Source organism: Blennius ocellaris, assembly GCF_963422515.1.
Source record: "Blennius ocellaris genome assembly, chromosome: 15".
In the NCBI taxonomy this organism is placed as follows: Eukaryota; Metazoa; Chordata; class Actinopteri; order Blenniiformes; family Blenniidae; genus Blennius; species Blennius ocellaris.
Genome location: NC_137664.1, coordinates 15,369,270 through 15,385,297, shown reverse-complemented (window position 1 = coordinate 15,385,297; position 16,028 = coordinate 15,369,270). Strand labels below are relative to the sequence as shown.

At 39.9% G+C, this 16,028-nt stretch overlaps 1 protein-coding gene across 2 annotated transcripts in view; it reads right to left on the bottom strand.

Annotated features, from left to right (window-relative positions):
* Nucleotides 1-15,612, bottom strand: part of lpar1 (lysophosphatidic acid receptor 1) — a 43,814-nt gene extending 28,202 nt beyond the window's left edge. The window contains exon 1 of one of the 2 annotated variants that reach the window (XM_080510221.1): nucleotides 15,303-15,612. In XM_080510221.1, coding sequence (XP_080366347.1) covers nucleotides 15,303-15,429 — 127 coding nt within the window. In that variant the 5' untranslated portion in view covers nucleotides 15,430-15,612. The remainder of the gene's footprint in view (nucleotides 1-15,302) is intronic. The other variant, XM_080510222.1, reaches the window with a different exon arrangement.
* Nucleotides 15,613-16,028: the final 416 nt, after the last annotated feature.

Genomic DNA, 16,028 nt, shown 5'->3' with positions numbered 1-16,028 from the left:
TACTGAGCAAACACGTCAAGGTATCAATGAATATGAAACGACTGGAACAGACCTGCTTAGACTTCAGCAATGGTTGAAACCTTGCTCTGCGTGTTTTACTGGAGATTGGTCAATGAACATTACTTATACAGAATATTTCAGCACTTGATCAGCCTCAACAGTGTTGCATTCACTCATTCATGCACTAAATCATACTTACTCAAACACATTAATAATGATGGCTGCCATGCAATGTGTTTGCATACCATTGGGAGCAAGTTGGGTTTTGGTCTATCCCGAGGATACTTTAAGGCCTCGTTCACACAACAACATTTCGGATGATACTGATGATTACAGAGGATAACACAACCACTTCACCAACTTTGAGCCGTAGCACAGATAAAGGTTTCACATCACTGCAGTCCAGTCCATCAACACGTTCCATGAAATTAATGGTCGCTGTTTGATGGAAGGACGTGGAGGATTGGCTGCATAAATGAACTGTCCCCCAAAGAAAAGGCAAGAGCCTTCAATGATACGTTTTGTGGTGGCAGTATCCTGACGGAGGAAAATGAGGAAATGACCATTTTCCCAGCAGGTCAGGGTGAATTGAGGGGCTTTCAAAACATCTCATAAGATGAGAACAATGGCCTTGTTTCAATTGTTACCAGAGGCCAATGCTTTTTAAGAAGGGTTACACAAATATATGTTACTACTGTGACCCTGACACTGAATGATTATTGCTCCCAGTGAATTTATATATTCTGATCTGATGCTTTTTCCATGATCTGTATTCAATAAGAGGGACATAATGTCGCTGAGGTTACACAGGACAGGTGAGCAATCATCAAAGGCAAACAAACCATGAAATGAATTCATCCAGTCACATTCAAATGTACATATAATATAGAGTCACTACTTCACCTTAAAGTTTTGTTTTGGACTGAGAGAAAAAAAAAACACATTCACAAATAATGCAAACATGCAAACCCTTCACAGGAAGCCTTGACATGAATGCAGTATATTGTTATGGTCTTCAATAATATTGACCACTGCTCCAGCCTCACAGCACTTTCATATTAGCCACAGTCATATTTTTGGCCAAATGTAATTCTGCTTTTATGACACTGTAATCCAATTGAAAAGTAGATTTTTGAACAATTTTAAAACTACAATACAATTTTACTCTAGATTGGTATAATATAATAGCATGACCGGACAAAAACAGAGATTTATCCACTCTGAGCAGAGCCAGTGTCGACTCTGGCTAAACTCCATATAGTGAGTAACCTTAAGTCTCTTCCTCGACTCCCAAAAATGTATCACCCTATAGAGCTCAATGGGTGCCATTTTCAAAACAGTCCTAGAAGGAGTGAAGCTTTAATAGAATCACTGCACAAAATGGCATATTATTTTTCCACAGAGTTAAATACAGTCTGCATTAATCAATAGCTATCTATGTGTCAGACAAAAGTCTGGCCGACAAGCTGGGATTCTATACTGATCTGTAAAGCTGGAGGTGGACAGCTCACCCCAGCCTGCACAATCATCCAGTCATAATTCCATCAGTTTCAACCTGATCTACAGCTCATTTGTTCCTAATAGTCTGTATAGATGTATGAATTATGTCTGCAAAGCTATTATCTTGTAAGTGAGGTCAAGACCGATGCACAGTTTTACAGGGAGTTACAATGAAGTTTCTCCTTTAAGGACTTAATAGTTCATTTGCAGCTCACTCAAAAATGCTGATGTTTTATTGCTCAAATAATGGTCACCACAATTCATCAGCATGGTAACTCCCTGTAAACTTTCAGTTTGAGGTTTCTCACATTGAAAGAATCATTAATTTTCTTTTTGTTAATAAAGCAGGTGAGAGTAATTTCAGCAATGCATAAATTACTCGGGGGAGAAAATGATTCTCTTAATATGCAGCAGAGTTAACATCTGCTTTCTAAAAATGTGAAACTATTCCTGGTTTTTCAAATGAACTACAGCATTAAAACTGGGGCAGTTTTCAAGCCGGGCTTTGATGTGCAGGAGTTATGAGAGACAGAGGGAACATGTGGAAGTGATAGAAAGTTGCTTCTCTAAATGCTTGCAAATTGTGCTGCAGCTGGAGTTTTTAAATTTTTTTTTAATTTAACAGTAAAACTCCGGCCTGTGTTTATATTAGAGTTACTCCCTAATGAACTGATGGGCAATTGAGAGTTTCTCATACCTGAGGTTAACAGTATCTGCTATCAAGATATGGTATATGGCCTGACTTTTTTCAATGCTTCAGCAGTTTAAAATCGCATCTCTTGTCTTTCTTTTACCCATTCAAGCACACAGTTACACACCAGCAGCGGCCATACAAGGTGTTCAACTTCCACTGTAAGCAATAAAACTTGGGCAACAATTTCAGCAATACAACCATCCAACTTTTTTCAGACCAGTTAGAATCCTTTTTTTTTTTTCTTTCAGATGAAACTTGTAAAAATAATCAACAAATTGTGGCCAAAAAACAAAAACCAATGCCAACGAAAATGGTTGCATATTTGGTTGCAAATTAGCACCCTAATGGTTAGTAGGTTCCTGGTTCAATTCCAAGCTTTGGGCCTTTCTGTTCACAGTTTTAAAAAAATCCTTATGCGTGCACATGTTCTCTTCTGTTACACATGTTTCTTCCTTAAAACATGTGTCTGAGGCTAATTGGCGACTTTCAAAACTGCCTTCATATGTGAATTTAAGTCTATGCGATTCATCCTAAATGATCCCTGCCTTTACCTGTCAACAGCTGGGATTTGCTCCAGTGACCAAAGTTAAACATTTAGGTAGATACAGTAGATTGGTGAGAAGTATGGATAGCATTGCAGGAATATTTATTGAAGTGAAGCTAAACCAACTTAATCAGGGCTTTTAGTCCTGTAACACCACTTTGCGCCAACAGATGGTGTCGTGAGTTGTACGTTAGCAAAGTCCCTGACAGATGCAACAGTACAGAAAACAATGGCTGAGGCTTTGAATCAATAAACCACACCACAAACTAAAAGAAGAGAGCTTGAGGGAAACATTCAACTAAAACCTTGCAGACTGTCCCCACAGGGAAGAGTCTCACAGTTGTTTTTTGTTTATTTTGAGAATAAAAATAAATAAATATTATTGCACAACAACTATCAAGTGCTTGAAATTGCCAGGTTTTTTCAGTGTCCTGCATCACGGCCACTGATTTGCTTGGGGGTGTCACATTGTCTTATATACAAACATGTAACCTCCAGACTGAGTAGTGGAGAACAGGTAAAGTAGGAAATGTAATTTTTGGACAACTTATCATTGTGGATATCAAAAATATGACAAATGTTCTTTGCTTCTTTACAAAAAAACATACAAAATTACAGCCAGTCAGAATACACAGGTACACTAAAAACTTGATATGCGACCTAGACTGGCAAGCAATCTTTAATTGAAACTAGCATGTACTGTTTTTTTGTGTTTGCTGACCCACCATTTAGTTTATTTTGTACCTACACTGAATAAATGATCATAAACAAACCATATTGCATAGATTTCTATGCTTTATTCACTTAATCCTCTACAACTCAATTCCTGTCCACATCTTCTTCCCAGCACCATTTAAACTCCTCACTCATCTTCAGTCATCCCTCTTCCCCTCAGCTCTCCTCTGCTGCCTCCTCCTCCTCCTCCTGCTGCTGCTTCTTGTCCACCGCTGCTACCTCCCACCCCCCTGACTTTGCCAACTCTCTGCACAATGTGCCCATTGTTCCCAGACTCCCACCCTAGAAAGCAGAGAAACAGGACTTCTGCGATTCCAGAGTGCACGCAAACACTCGCACACATAGACTCTCATTCTCTTCACTTTCTCTCCAACATCACAGGCGAGTGCACACAAACCCCCTCCCACCACCATCACCACCACCACCATCACCACCACCGCCACCGCCAAACACACACACACCCTCACACTCGCACATACTCTCAAACAGTTGCTGCGTACCGACCGAGTGCTTGGGACAAGGCCTGGATTGAGAGTTGGCGCTGACTCATGTGTGACTGCAGCCGTGTCGGGCTGATTCACAACTTGTCAGTGGGTGATACCCTTGAAACCACTTCAGGACTTCCATCGCAGCACACAAAAACCTCAAATATCATCAAATATCATCAAATCCATCGGTCAGCATGAATATAGAGGGCACAACCTTCACAAAAAAAGGACAATATTTGAACAGTGGAATACAATTAGGTATTTAGGGAATGTTGTAGATTCTTTCAGAATATCTGAGTACACTGAAGTGATGATGAACTAAAAAGATGTTGAGTGCAGAAATATTCTGAAAGTACAGTGCAGAGCATTTAAGCAAAAGCAAATCATCACATGATCGACAGAAGCACCTCGAGAGCAACTGCTCCTGGATGACTAAATAATGCATTACCCCCCCGGGGAGAAGGAGTTCACTCACTGCTGCCAAATTACACAGGACACTGTTTCAGCTGCTTCTGTTTTGTTGAAGTCACAGAAATAAATGTTATTACTCAGTAATAGACAGCTTGATAAACAGTGCAGTGGTGGCCTTGAGGTTAGAAAAAGCATGAATCCCTGCGCATGACCCTTGACCCCCATCAGCTCCCCAGGCACCGCACTGTGGCCATCCAGAATGAGAAAGGTGTTAAATACTGTGAAGATATTACTGAAGATTAGATCACCATATTAAACAAAAACAAACATGTTAAAGCCATTTCATAAATTTACTCTTTAGATTTGAAAGCTGAATGACAACTGAAAACCAGCTTGTTGTCCAATGCGGCACATAATGCACCCTTTCACTTGATGAACGTAGTACTAATACGCTTTAAGTTCTTTCTGCTGTGATCTGTTCCACATGTTTCGGTAAAGTAGGGTAAAGCCGAGCAAAAGAAAGGTTAACCCTGAAATGAATCCACAAGAAGGCCTCAGAAAAGCTAATGGTGGCATTTGTGCTGTTTGTGACAGCTATCAGAGGCACAAAGCAGTGGTTTCACGACGGCCTTCTTGCTTTTATTTGCATCATGAGATTTACTACCACTTGGGGGCCACATGGACACACATACAGTGAGCCTGAGAAAAGCTCACAATGGAGTCACGTACGTGTTTTCAAAAGGTGACCTTCAATCCAGTCCAAAACTGTCTTTTCGCATTTCAAAAACTTAAGTGCAAAAGGTTTTTTTTAATCCTACCCTTTATTTGGAGGTCTGAGCCATCTCTTTGCTCCCACGCATCTGATTCATATGAAAGGGTCACGGAGCCCTGCAGAGGCCTGCTAATAGCCTATTCATTTGAATCAGGTGCATGGGAGTGAACAGGCAGCTCAGAAAGAACCTGATTACAATGGATTAAAAAACAACAACAAAAAAAAAACAGAAGCACTTAGTTTAGAGAAAAGAAATATTATTCTAGAACATAACACACAAATAGAATATGTGATGAAGGCAGAGGTGTTATCATATGGGCAGATTCTTATAACAGAACCAATAGTTTCAAAAGTTTGTCACTGATCATTCACACTAGTTGTGTAGAAAGCAGCTGCATGCTTGTGAATCGAAAATCCATGTGGACATTGTACTGTGTGTGTCTGTGCGTGTGTGTGTGTGTGTGTACTCATTAAAGCCTTTCATAGTTGCAGAGAGATAACAACTCTAACAGGTGGGCGTGTCTGGCAGCATGCAGTACTTGGAGCTGATGTGTCTTGGTTTGTACATGCTGCAAACAATCTATAACGAAAGAATACCTGAAACCAAAACAACTGAGAAAAAGCACTTGGTCAAGTTTTTGCATTTTAAAATCTTGCCCAACAACCGCAAAACATATACAGTTGGGGGAATTCACAAAATCTAAAAGTTTATTAAAGGGGTCATATTATACAGCTTTTCAACAATTTATCATGGGTTTCATTGGTCCAAAAACATTGTATCCAAAGTTTATTGCACCAAATCCAGCTTTTACTTGATATTCATCCATTTAAATACTGGATCATAGGAGCTGCATTCATAATCTGCTGTGTCTGGGTGAGCTGGACTGTGCTCTGCCCACACACACCTATCTTGGAAAGAGGACGAAGCACTTCCTGTCGTGGTGCCATGTGACATTGCAGAGCTGCATAATTGTGGGAGGGCCAAAGAGAGGGCCTACCTTGATTGGGATTGGCTAAACGTAGTGATGGCACTATATAGGGTGTGATTTCTGATTGGCTCGTTAGAGTAACACACTTTTTAAAAATGAGATGAAAGATTTTCCTCACTTCTGGAGCCTCATTCCCACGTGCATATTACTGTTGAAAACCATTAGAAAGTGAATTTTGCATAACATGACCCCTTTAAGAGTTTTTCTTTTGGGAATAAGAATGAAGATCCAAAAGTATTTTACTGAAGTGTTTCCCTCCAATACTTTAGAGCAACTCCACCTGTTTACCAGATTGAAAGATCACAATGATAATCAACTTCAGGAGCTTTCAGCCTCACTACATTGTATGTTCTTTACCTTGAGCGTGTGATTTTCTCGAACAACCATATTTGAATCATATCCAGTCCATAATTGGTCGACCATGCATATAAATCCGTACCTGCAACATGTCTATTCGCTCATGAAAAACACCCCATGGAAATGTTAACACGATTAAAAGCGGAATTTTCAGGACTCAAACGTGAGTAATAACGATTAAAAGAAGTGGCTTGATGAGGTTAACCAAACTTCTCCCACTAATTAACAACGACTGGCTCCAGACGAACAGTTTCCACCATGTGTGTCGGGTTTGTCAGCAGCCCATTTTTTGGGTGTGTTTGGCCGTCCTCTCATGAAATCACTCTTATTAGAGACAGATTCCACAGATTGCATCACCAGAGAGCCCCGTTGCAATATGAGCATTGCGTCAGCGTGGCCCACAGAGGTTTCAGATCTCCACTCAAAAGCGTTCTTCAAATACATCATTTTAATGTTCGGGCCTGTCATAATTACTAAGACTGCGAAATGAAGAGAAACAAGTGGTTGCATGTGAACTTAAGCTGCACCGAATACACACGCAACCAAGAACAGTGTTACACTTTAGCATTCCTAGATCCTTATTTAAGACGTTTTCTGTTTTCACCAGTTATTTTGCAGTTTTGAAGTCAATGTTGTGTAACTAGTATATCACGACTTGGTTTTCCCATTTCTGTACACAGAGCCCCCTCATCTCAATATTAGAACAATCCAGAGGGACAGTATTTTTTTTTTTTTTTTTGGGCTGAGACGAGACAACCGGGTAGCTTTTACGACCAAGCAGAGGAATGTAGTTGAGGAGTTTGACCTCAGTCCAACTGAGCTTGTTTCACTTTTCACTGCTTTAGTGCAGAAAGCAGGACCATTTTTATTTATTTTGCATTCAAACAGCAGATACCAAGTGCTTTAGAAGAGAAAAAAGAGATAGGAGCACGAGAAGACAGTTTCTGACTAGTGAAAGTATTCCAGGTTGTGTTGTTTTACTTCTTTTCCATCCAAGTAAAAAGCATCTTAAGTTTCAATAAGGTATTAACGATAAAAACTTACATCAGGATTACACAAGGATTCTGTTTTTTTTTCTCTGTACTTTTCAGAACCCCCATGCTCAATATTTGCTGTCTCAAGCTTTAGAAGAGTCTTTAAGCTTCGAAAGATCCTTTTAAAATTCATTCGAACACAGTTCACTGAGAGCAGCCTCCTGAGGTTTCCCCACAAAGGCTCCTCAGTGGTTCAAGTACCAGCCCAGGCTGGGCCAAAACACCAAGCATTCAGGCTTTGTCGTGACTCTATGCATCAGGTATGTGTCATATTGAAAGGTGGAACATCTCTGCTGTGCACAATCAGAGCCTTTTGAGAAGCATTTGCCCAGAATGTGTGCAACCACAATGTCCAACTCTGACGGCTGCTTACTTTTGTAGAGACATGTTGACTCGTTGGTTTTATTTATTTATTTTTATAATAATCAGGTCAGCAAATTAGTAACTGAATCAATGATTAATAGAATTTCGATTGCACTTGTGTGGCATTTGGCCGTATTTGTAAGATTCCTGCATGTCATCAACTTAAACCTCGAATCTCATTGGTATCACTTCACCTCAATTGAAAAAGGCAATGAAAGCATATTAACAGTATACAGTACTCAGCAATGAATCATACTTTCAAAATGATTTGCATATTCTTGCAAATTTTAGTTCCTCTTTCTATTTTGGGATGGAGGAAGTCAGTCCAGATCATTTAAAACTAGATCTCTGTTATATGAATTAAAAAAAAAAAAAAAAAATTTTAACCCAGTGGTCCAGTGCCAGCCAGCACGAGACTGATTCTGCTCCATTGTGGCCAGACTGTGGCCGGGCAGTCGCCTTGATGCCTGACTCGTGGCCTGTGTGACCAGCACCTGATTAAAGCTTGTGGTCACTGTGACCCAACACTTTTCTGCTCTCTTGATGTTTCTTCATCAGCCTCTCAAGTATGACTCAAAATTCTAACCCATATAGCCGCGATGCGATTTGATCTCAGTAGATAAAGTTTTCTGCGCAGAAATCTGGTGCAATCTCGACATTGTGCAGTAAATAGGACAATGCAGATGCATGCATTTTAATCCCAGATCCAATAATGTCTTCAATCCTTAAAGTAACTCAAATGTATTGCGGCAGTTTGTTGAACACAGTAACTTTTGTAATGATTCCACCTGCGGTCCTGAGTTGACGCTAATGAAATGCTTAAAATGTAAACAAACTGGGGAAAAAAGCCTAAAGCAAGCCTTAAAAAGCAGTGAGCTAATATCAGACAACTGCAGTGATGTGGAATATGAATATTATAATCTGTCATTGTTCACAATTAAGTCAGAAGAGAGACAGTTACTGATCAGTGGGGAGGCACATTACAATCTAAGCCTAATGTGTATTTCAGTTCTTCTTAACCTGAATATACCTCTCTTTGGAAAGCAGTATGTTAATTCACTTTGATAAGCCATTGTCCTATTTCTGCTTCAGTAAAGTTCTTGTATCTCTGCTAGCAATGATTCAAATTTCAATTGATTAATAAAGTCATGATGGGTAAATCTATACCATCAAGCAACTTTGGAAAAACTTTAGTTGTATTGCATGCAGCATGAAAAACGTTTCATTTCAGTCAAAATTCCTCACTGACTCCTTGAGGGCCAGTCAGAGCCACAGGTCTGATCTACACACTGGTAACTGTAAGTGATTGGTCACAGTCTGCAGAATAAAGGTATACCAAGCACTCAAATGCCAAACTCATGTACATCTGGATCTGTCTGCATATCTGAGGCTCTTTCCGGTCTTCCCGTCTCTCTGATGTGCTTCTTTCTCATTATCATCTCTATTTTCTTAGAGTCTGTCTGCACTTCTCTGTGCCATCTGGATGCGTTACATACGCCACAACGATGTGACACGTGGTCCCTGCAGGGCATTTCAAAGACAACAGAGCTTTTCACTTATTTTCAGCCCTTTTCTTCACAAACTGGCAAGCAGGATGGTCTGTGAAAGAGATGGACATTTTTTTTTAACTTGAGTGGCATCACCTGGGCTCTCTCTAACAAGTTCTATGAGGTTTCCCCCCCAAAAAAAATTTCTGGTTGAAGGAAAAGAAAACGTAAAAAGTAAATCAAACTTGGGCAATGTCAAAATCATTTAAAAGGATTTCCACTCATCCTCGAAACAACATCTTGAAGTTTGTATCTTCAGGAAAGTTCATTACATCTAATTCGACAGTGAAGAGTAACAGTGACAGCTATATTCTAAGCGGAAAAATAAACATGTTCATGATATTACATGATTGGTTGAGTTTGCGCACCTCTGCCTAATTTATCCATCCATCCATACTTCTTTCTGATGGACATATATTTTCTCTTTTTAGCTAACATTCAGCTAACAGACTTTTTTTGAGGTCTTAAAATGGCTTAGAAAGCTGAATACAAATTTTATAAACCAGAACAAGCACTCGATAGAGCACACATACCTTCGCCACATTTGTCACCATGGAAACCAATGGTAACTACAAGGTTATTTGATTCACCACTCCCTCCATCATTTGTCATAGTTGTTTGAATTTCTTCTTGTTGTTGCAATGTTAAGGTTAACGTGATGTTCTGTTGGTTTATATCCTTTTGAGTGATTTGGCATGTGATTGGCTGAGAGTAGAGAACGGGGGTGGAGAGCAGAGTAAGCAGTGTGATAACAGACAGCTAACGGCAACATCAGCCTTGATAGATGATGCACCGCGGAACTCCAGCGTGTCAACAGTGGAGTAAATATCTTAACTCCCCAGGAGCTTTCACACATTAGCCTGAAAGCCATGCTGTCAAGATGAGTTTGTAAAAACACGTGAAATTCAACAATTACAACAGGAGTTTTTGGACATTTTACTTCATTTTGCACCAGAAGGTTTCATTAAAATTGGCTTTATGTTGAGATTGTAGTCATTTTCAGTAGTAATTATTTGGTTTTGCAGAAATATAAACATTGTCATCTTGTAGAAACTATGGCGCAACAAAGGAAAGCTTCAAATTAAAAATGTAAAGGCATTATTTTACTGCTCAAGATGAAATTGTGCTGTATGTGGCCGCTGAACTAAATTGTGTTTGACTCCCCTGGATTACAATATAATGTGCCTTGCTCTTGTCAGTTCTCCAACAGGGACTTCTACAAATCATCTCAACTAATGTTTTGCATCTGTTTTTTCAAAGGAATACTTTTTTAGTGAATACTTTGCTGAGTCAATAAAATCAGAACAATACATTGGTATTTGAATGTGTTTTTATTGCATTATGTTGAACTCCATCACCCACCTTTCTACACAAACTATAGCATTACACCCTGAGTTGGACGCACCTTTACCATCATGCAACACTGCAGACTGTTCACATACTTCTTTACTCACAGGAGATTGAACTCGGCTTTTCTAACGGCTGTATTTTTGGAAGAATTAAATGACTTCTATGTGTGACTGAACAAGATGTCTCACAACAAAAGACAGAAATGTGACCTTCTTTAGTCAACTGACGTTAACGATGACTAGTTGAAAAAGAGGAAGTGGTTTTACCAAGTGGTTTTTTTTTACCATGAACGCACAGTAAACTGAAGCACGAAATGCAACAAAAAGTATATTTAGAATTAAAAAAACAAAACAAAACAGAAAACAAGCTAGAGAATAATGATGTCTGTCCTGAGAGGTTCCACTAATAAGCATATAAACAAATGTAAAGTGAATTAATGAAATAATGCACAAGTCTGCAACAATGTGTTGCAATGTATATATTCTATAGCTTTCAGAAGTTTATTTATGGGGGCATTATTTTTTTCAAAACTATTTTAGAGTTGTCTGTCTGTATTCTGTGCCGTCTGCCCAAAGTGAGAGTTGTCACCGTGTACAATAATTTGTCAATGTGAACCTGAATCTACAAAAGTTGTCTCATAATTTAGTAGTTGAAAAGTCTGCTTCCTGCTTGAAATGCTGAAAATATGGCCAAGTCACAAGTCATGAGTCAAGCAGGTTCACAATTGGTGTGGGTTTTTTTTAAACACATTTGCCACACTTCTGCTGTGACAGGCAGTCGAGGACTGTTTTACGCCCCGGGCGAACAACTGCACCTCCATATCTTACTGAAAACACAAATATCTTTGTTCACGTTGACAAATCTTATTACATGTACAAATTCTAATACAGACGAGCAAAATTCTTACACAATTAAAAGCCTACTAACAGACAGACAAGTTATCAGACAGACAGAGTGAAATCCAGAGAGACAATTCTCCATATGCATTGACAAATGGTTTAGCTACAACAATGCCCCCATAGTCATTGAATACATTTTTTACCTGCCTGAATGTGGAAGCAATCTTGAAACTTTGGCATAAGAATGGGTGGAATGTGGGTTCTTAGACGAGGGGGAGGAGAGATCATGCTTTCAGTAATCACAACACAGATGTTTCAAGGACCCTTTCTCTTGACGGATGTCCGAGCTCATGTGGGGAAACATAAAACAGCCATCTTCGGGGGAGACACTGAGTCTTTGCGGTGGGAGTTCTGTTTAGTTTGATCAAGAAGGTCAGAAGTCAGAAGTGTCAACTTCGCCCCTCAAACCGTGTTGCGGCTCTTCAGCATCCCTCAAGTTGTGGAATAACTTTCATCCGAGAGTGTTTTTGTAGCCTGTCAGTGGGAACTTTGAAAAAACTAATAGCCTGCACTGCCTCCATGGTTGCTGGAGAAACCACGAGCCCCTGTGAGCTCCTGTCTTCGGACTGTTGAGGCCTCATATCCATGGTGACATAATACGATTTTATGACCGAGAAACCACAGAGAAAACTCAGACAGATTCTGAAAGCCAGAGACTTACAAATCAGTTGTGACATTGTTTGGACGAGTCCTTTCAGTACTTGAAGTCAAACACTGCTCAAGAGGGAGCTTAATATTTATCAGCTTATCTCTTGCTTTGCATGCAAGGCATTTGAAAAGACTCTCAAGTCATCTACCATCTCATCCAGACAGAATAGCATGTCTGTTCTTGTCCTATCCAACCATTCTGCTTTCCTTGATGCAAAACACCCAAGAGTAAGTGTCAAAAACAAATACTTGTATATGGATCCATTCCCAGCTGGATATTTTTCACCATTAAGACAATATGTCCTTCTTGCTTTTGGTCCCATATTGGTGATTTAACTTGTTTCAGGAAGCAACAGGTTGAGATAACACTGTGTTTTGCATTTGAATTACAGATTTCAGATCATCCACATGCATTAAAACTGAAAACAGGTACATTGGACATACTGAGTTTGAACTGTCCATTGTGACACATCATAACTCTCAATATAAAATATATTTGCCCGAACCAAACAAAATAATATCATTTAAGAATTCCAGAAACAAATGTATTATAACTCAACAAGGGTATATGCTTTTTTTTATATATCTGTGATGACATATATGGAAATTAGAATCTTCAATGTTTTATTACCAGGATTTGAAAATGTTTTATATTTGCTGGTCACTTATTTTCATCTCATATCAAGCAATACACATGTGACTTTGCAGTACGTCAAACAGCCTGGGGAAAACAATGTGAGCTGCAGACTACAGTCGACAAATGTGACTCATTAAAAGATCTTAAAATTTGGTTGGGAAGAAATCAAAAACAGAAATCCTTATTTTGAGTCTGTAAACTGCTTAATTAAACAAAAAAGCAAAACAAAACAACAACACACTGCTTAAAGGCACTATTGACCTATTCTATCAGCACGGGTGTAAAATGCCCCCGTACTCCCCCATAGCATCAAAGAGCCCCCGAGGTCTGTGGCAGTAGGTGGTAGGTAAACATCATTCTCCCTCTGCCTTGGGAATACACACACACGCACACACGCACGCACACACGCACACACACACACACACACACACACACACACACACACACACACACACACACACACACACACACACACACACACACACACACACGCAAACCATTTGAGACCCAGATGAGTGTTAATTAAGCCAACATCAAAAGAGCAATGACAGCATGTAGCAAGCATATGGTTGCTTTTACAGCGGACCCTTGGAATCAGTTAAAAAACACTTTGGCGGAGCACAACCCCTGTGTCATCATGTAGCTGGGGGCTTAGGTAAATAGAAAAGCTATAACATTAGACAATACAATAGGGTGGATCTTCTGTAATCTTTAATGAAAGAGTTAAGGAAACTGCCTTCTGTACAAAATGATTCAGTATTAAGCTTAATTTTGTGTGCACCCAAATTAATCAGCAGAACACACTGTTGCAGCAACTGTTTCCCACCTCTGAAAGCCTATGGCTATCCCTAAAGTAACATAAATCCATCTCTTGGTCTCTAAAGAGAAATATGTCAACCTGAATTGTTGTCTCTCCTCTTGAGATGTGAGATGGTTTATGTTCAAATGGATATTTAGTCTGAGAGTTAAGTGAAATGTTAGAGGTCTCAAGGGAGGTTAGAAATTGTCCCCTGAGATAGTTTGACAGCAGCAAAGTAACTGTCAAATATGTCAACTGCCCACAAAAAGGAAAAGAGAACTTTTGTGAAATGCTCCTCAAATAAACCATTGGAACTACTTGAGATAATAAACAGCTGGTTCCTTAAAAACAAACAGATCCAACAATATGCTGAGTTAAAGCAACTTGTTTGTCATTCAGATTCAGACAAAAATAGACAAAAACATGTGTTCTCGATTAATCCGGAACTTCAAATGACCCTCAGGTGTGAATATATGCGTGTGTATTTACCCCGTGATGAACTGATGACCTGTTCAGTGTGTATCCTCCTCATCCTCAGCCCGCACATCTCTAATCTGGATGAAGACCCATCCATATTTAGGTGCAAATAGCCATACATTACACAGTATTTTAAGATGAACCATCTTGTCCAATTTCACAATTTCAAGCCATTATTCTTCCTCTAAGTTTCAGGTGAGGTGAAGTCATCCATCAGCCACTCTACACATCGTCAACTCCATCATCAGTTTTTTCCAGTGTCGACTATCTCACAGACTTTGGTAAGAAGTTATTTGAAGGACCGAGTCCGGGGCTACGGATTAAGTACTGCCAGCACTACACATCACCAAGGCTTATACTCTGAGTAGATTCCAACACCACAAGTAATGCTTGAGGACCATCTAACAGTGTTGCTGGTCAGGTTTGAGCATTTGCTAGAGCTGACAACTCAAGTGTGATAACTGATGGCTGACATGTTGTTAAAGAGCATTTGGAGAGGGTAAACATTTGGGAGACAGATAGAATTAGATTCAGGGAGGAACGCTCCAACGTACATTCTCCAAGTGAAAACCAGCGTGGAGAATCAAGACAGATGTCAAATTTGTTGGTTTTTTTTTATTTATTCTTTTTACTCCAAGACCCAACGCCCATTCTATTTTTCCAGTCTACTCCCTCCTAAAAGTCCCTGAGTTTGATAAGGAGCCCAGCTCTGGCGCAACAAGTCCCCTCATCCCTGTTCTCACCCTGTGAATACGCACAACTGCGCGCCTCACGCTGAAACAACGGTGCGCACAGTCTTTTAAGCATCTGCTTCTGCCATCAAAGCCTTTATCTGGACCGAAACCTCTGTACACGCCACGTCTACGTGGCAGGTACACTTTGGATGATGTAAAAAAAAAAAGAAAAAAAGATGCCCAGATGATCCGTGCGTAAACCGGACTTAGTAGTTGGAAATATATGAATAATTCATCTCCCTCTTTTCCAGTGGATCAAATTGCAGTTTGAGAGAAATTAATCGGTTGAAACAGGGTGGAAAAAAAGAGCAGAATCTTACATACTCACGTTGTATGACTTTCCAGAGAGAGCGGTGTGTAGGTGGTTTAGCTTACTCCCTGACTGGTGCCTGGACGTCCCGCTCGGAGTTTGATTCTGGTGTGCGTGAATTTCCCCCGACAGACAACTCATAGAGACTCTGCGCAACTCTCGTGTCAAAGTCGCAGCGGTGACTCCAAATCCAAAGTACAGTCAGGTAACCCTTTCATTTTATGTCCGTGCAGAAAAGCAAAAATCCCACCACGAGCAATGTCTTTCTCTTATTCTCGTTCTATGTTTGGTGAAATGTTTTTAATTTCTTGCCCAGATGTTCAAGCCCTGATGCTGCTCCGCTCCGTCTCCGTGCCTCTCTGTGCTGGCGCGACTCTCTCTCTCTCTCTCTCTCTCTCTCTCTCTCTCTCTCTCTCTCTCGCTCTCTCTCTCTCTCTCTCTCTCTCTCTCTCTCTCTCTCTCTCTCTCTCTCTCTCTCTCTCTCTCTCTCTCTCTCTCTCTCTCTCTCTCTCTCTCCTCACATACGCTGCACTGGACAGGACCTTTGTCTAATCACGATGTCACGTGATTAGACGCCAGAATTGACTCATTTTAATCATAATGCGTTATATTAGTAGTAAAAGTGTGTTTGCACGAGGTGTGACAAAAGGATTTGTTTTTATTTTATTTTATTCTATTTTTCTATCTGTAACAAGTGCATAAATTGTCAAAAAAAATTCCCAATTATCTTCTTGAAGTTG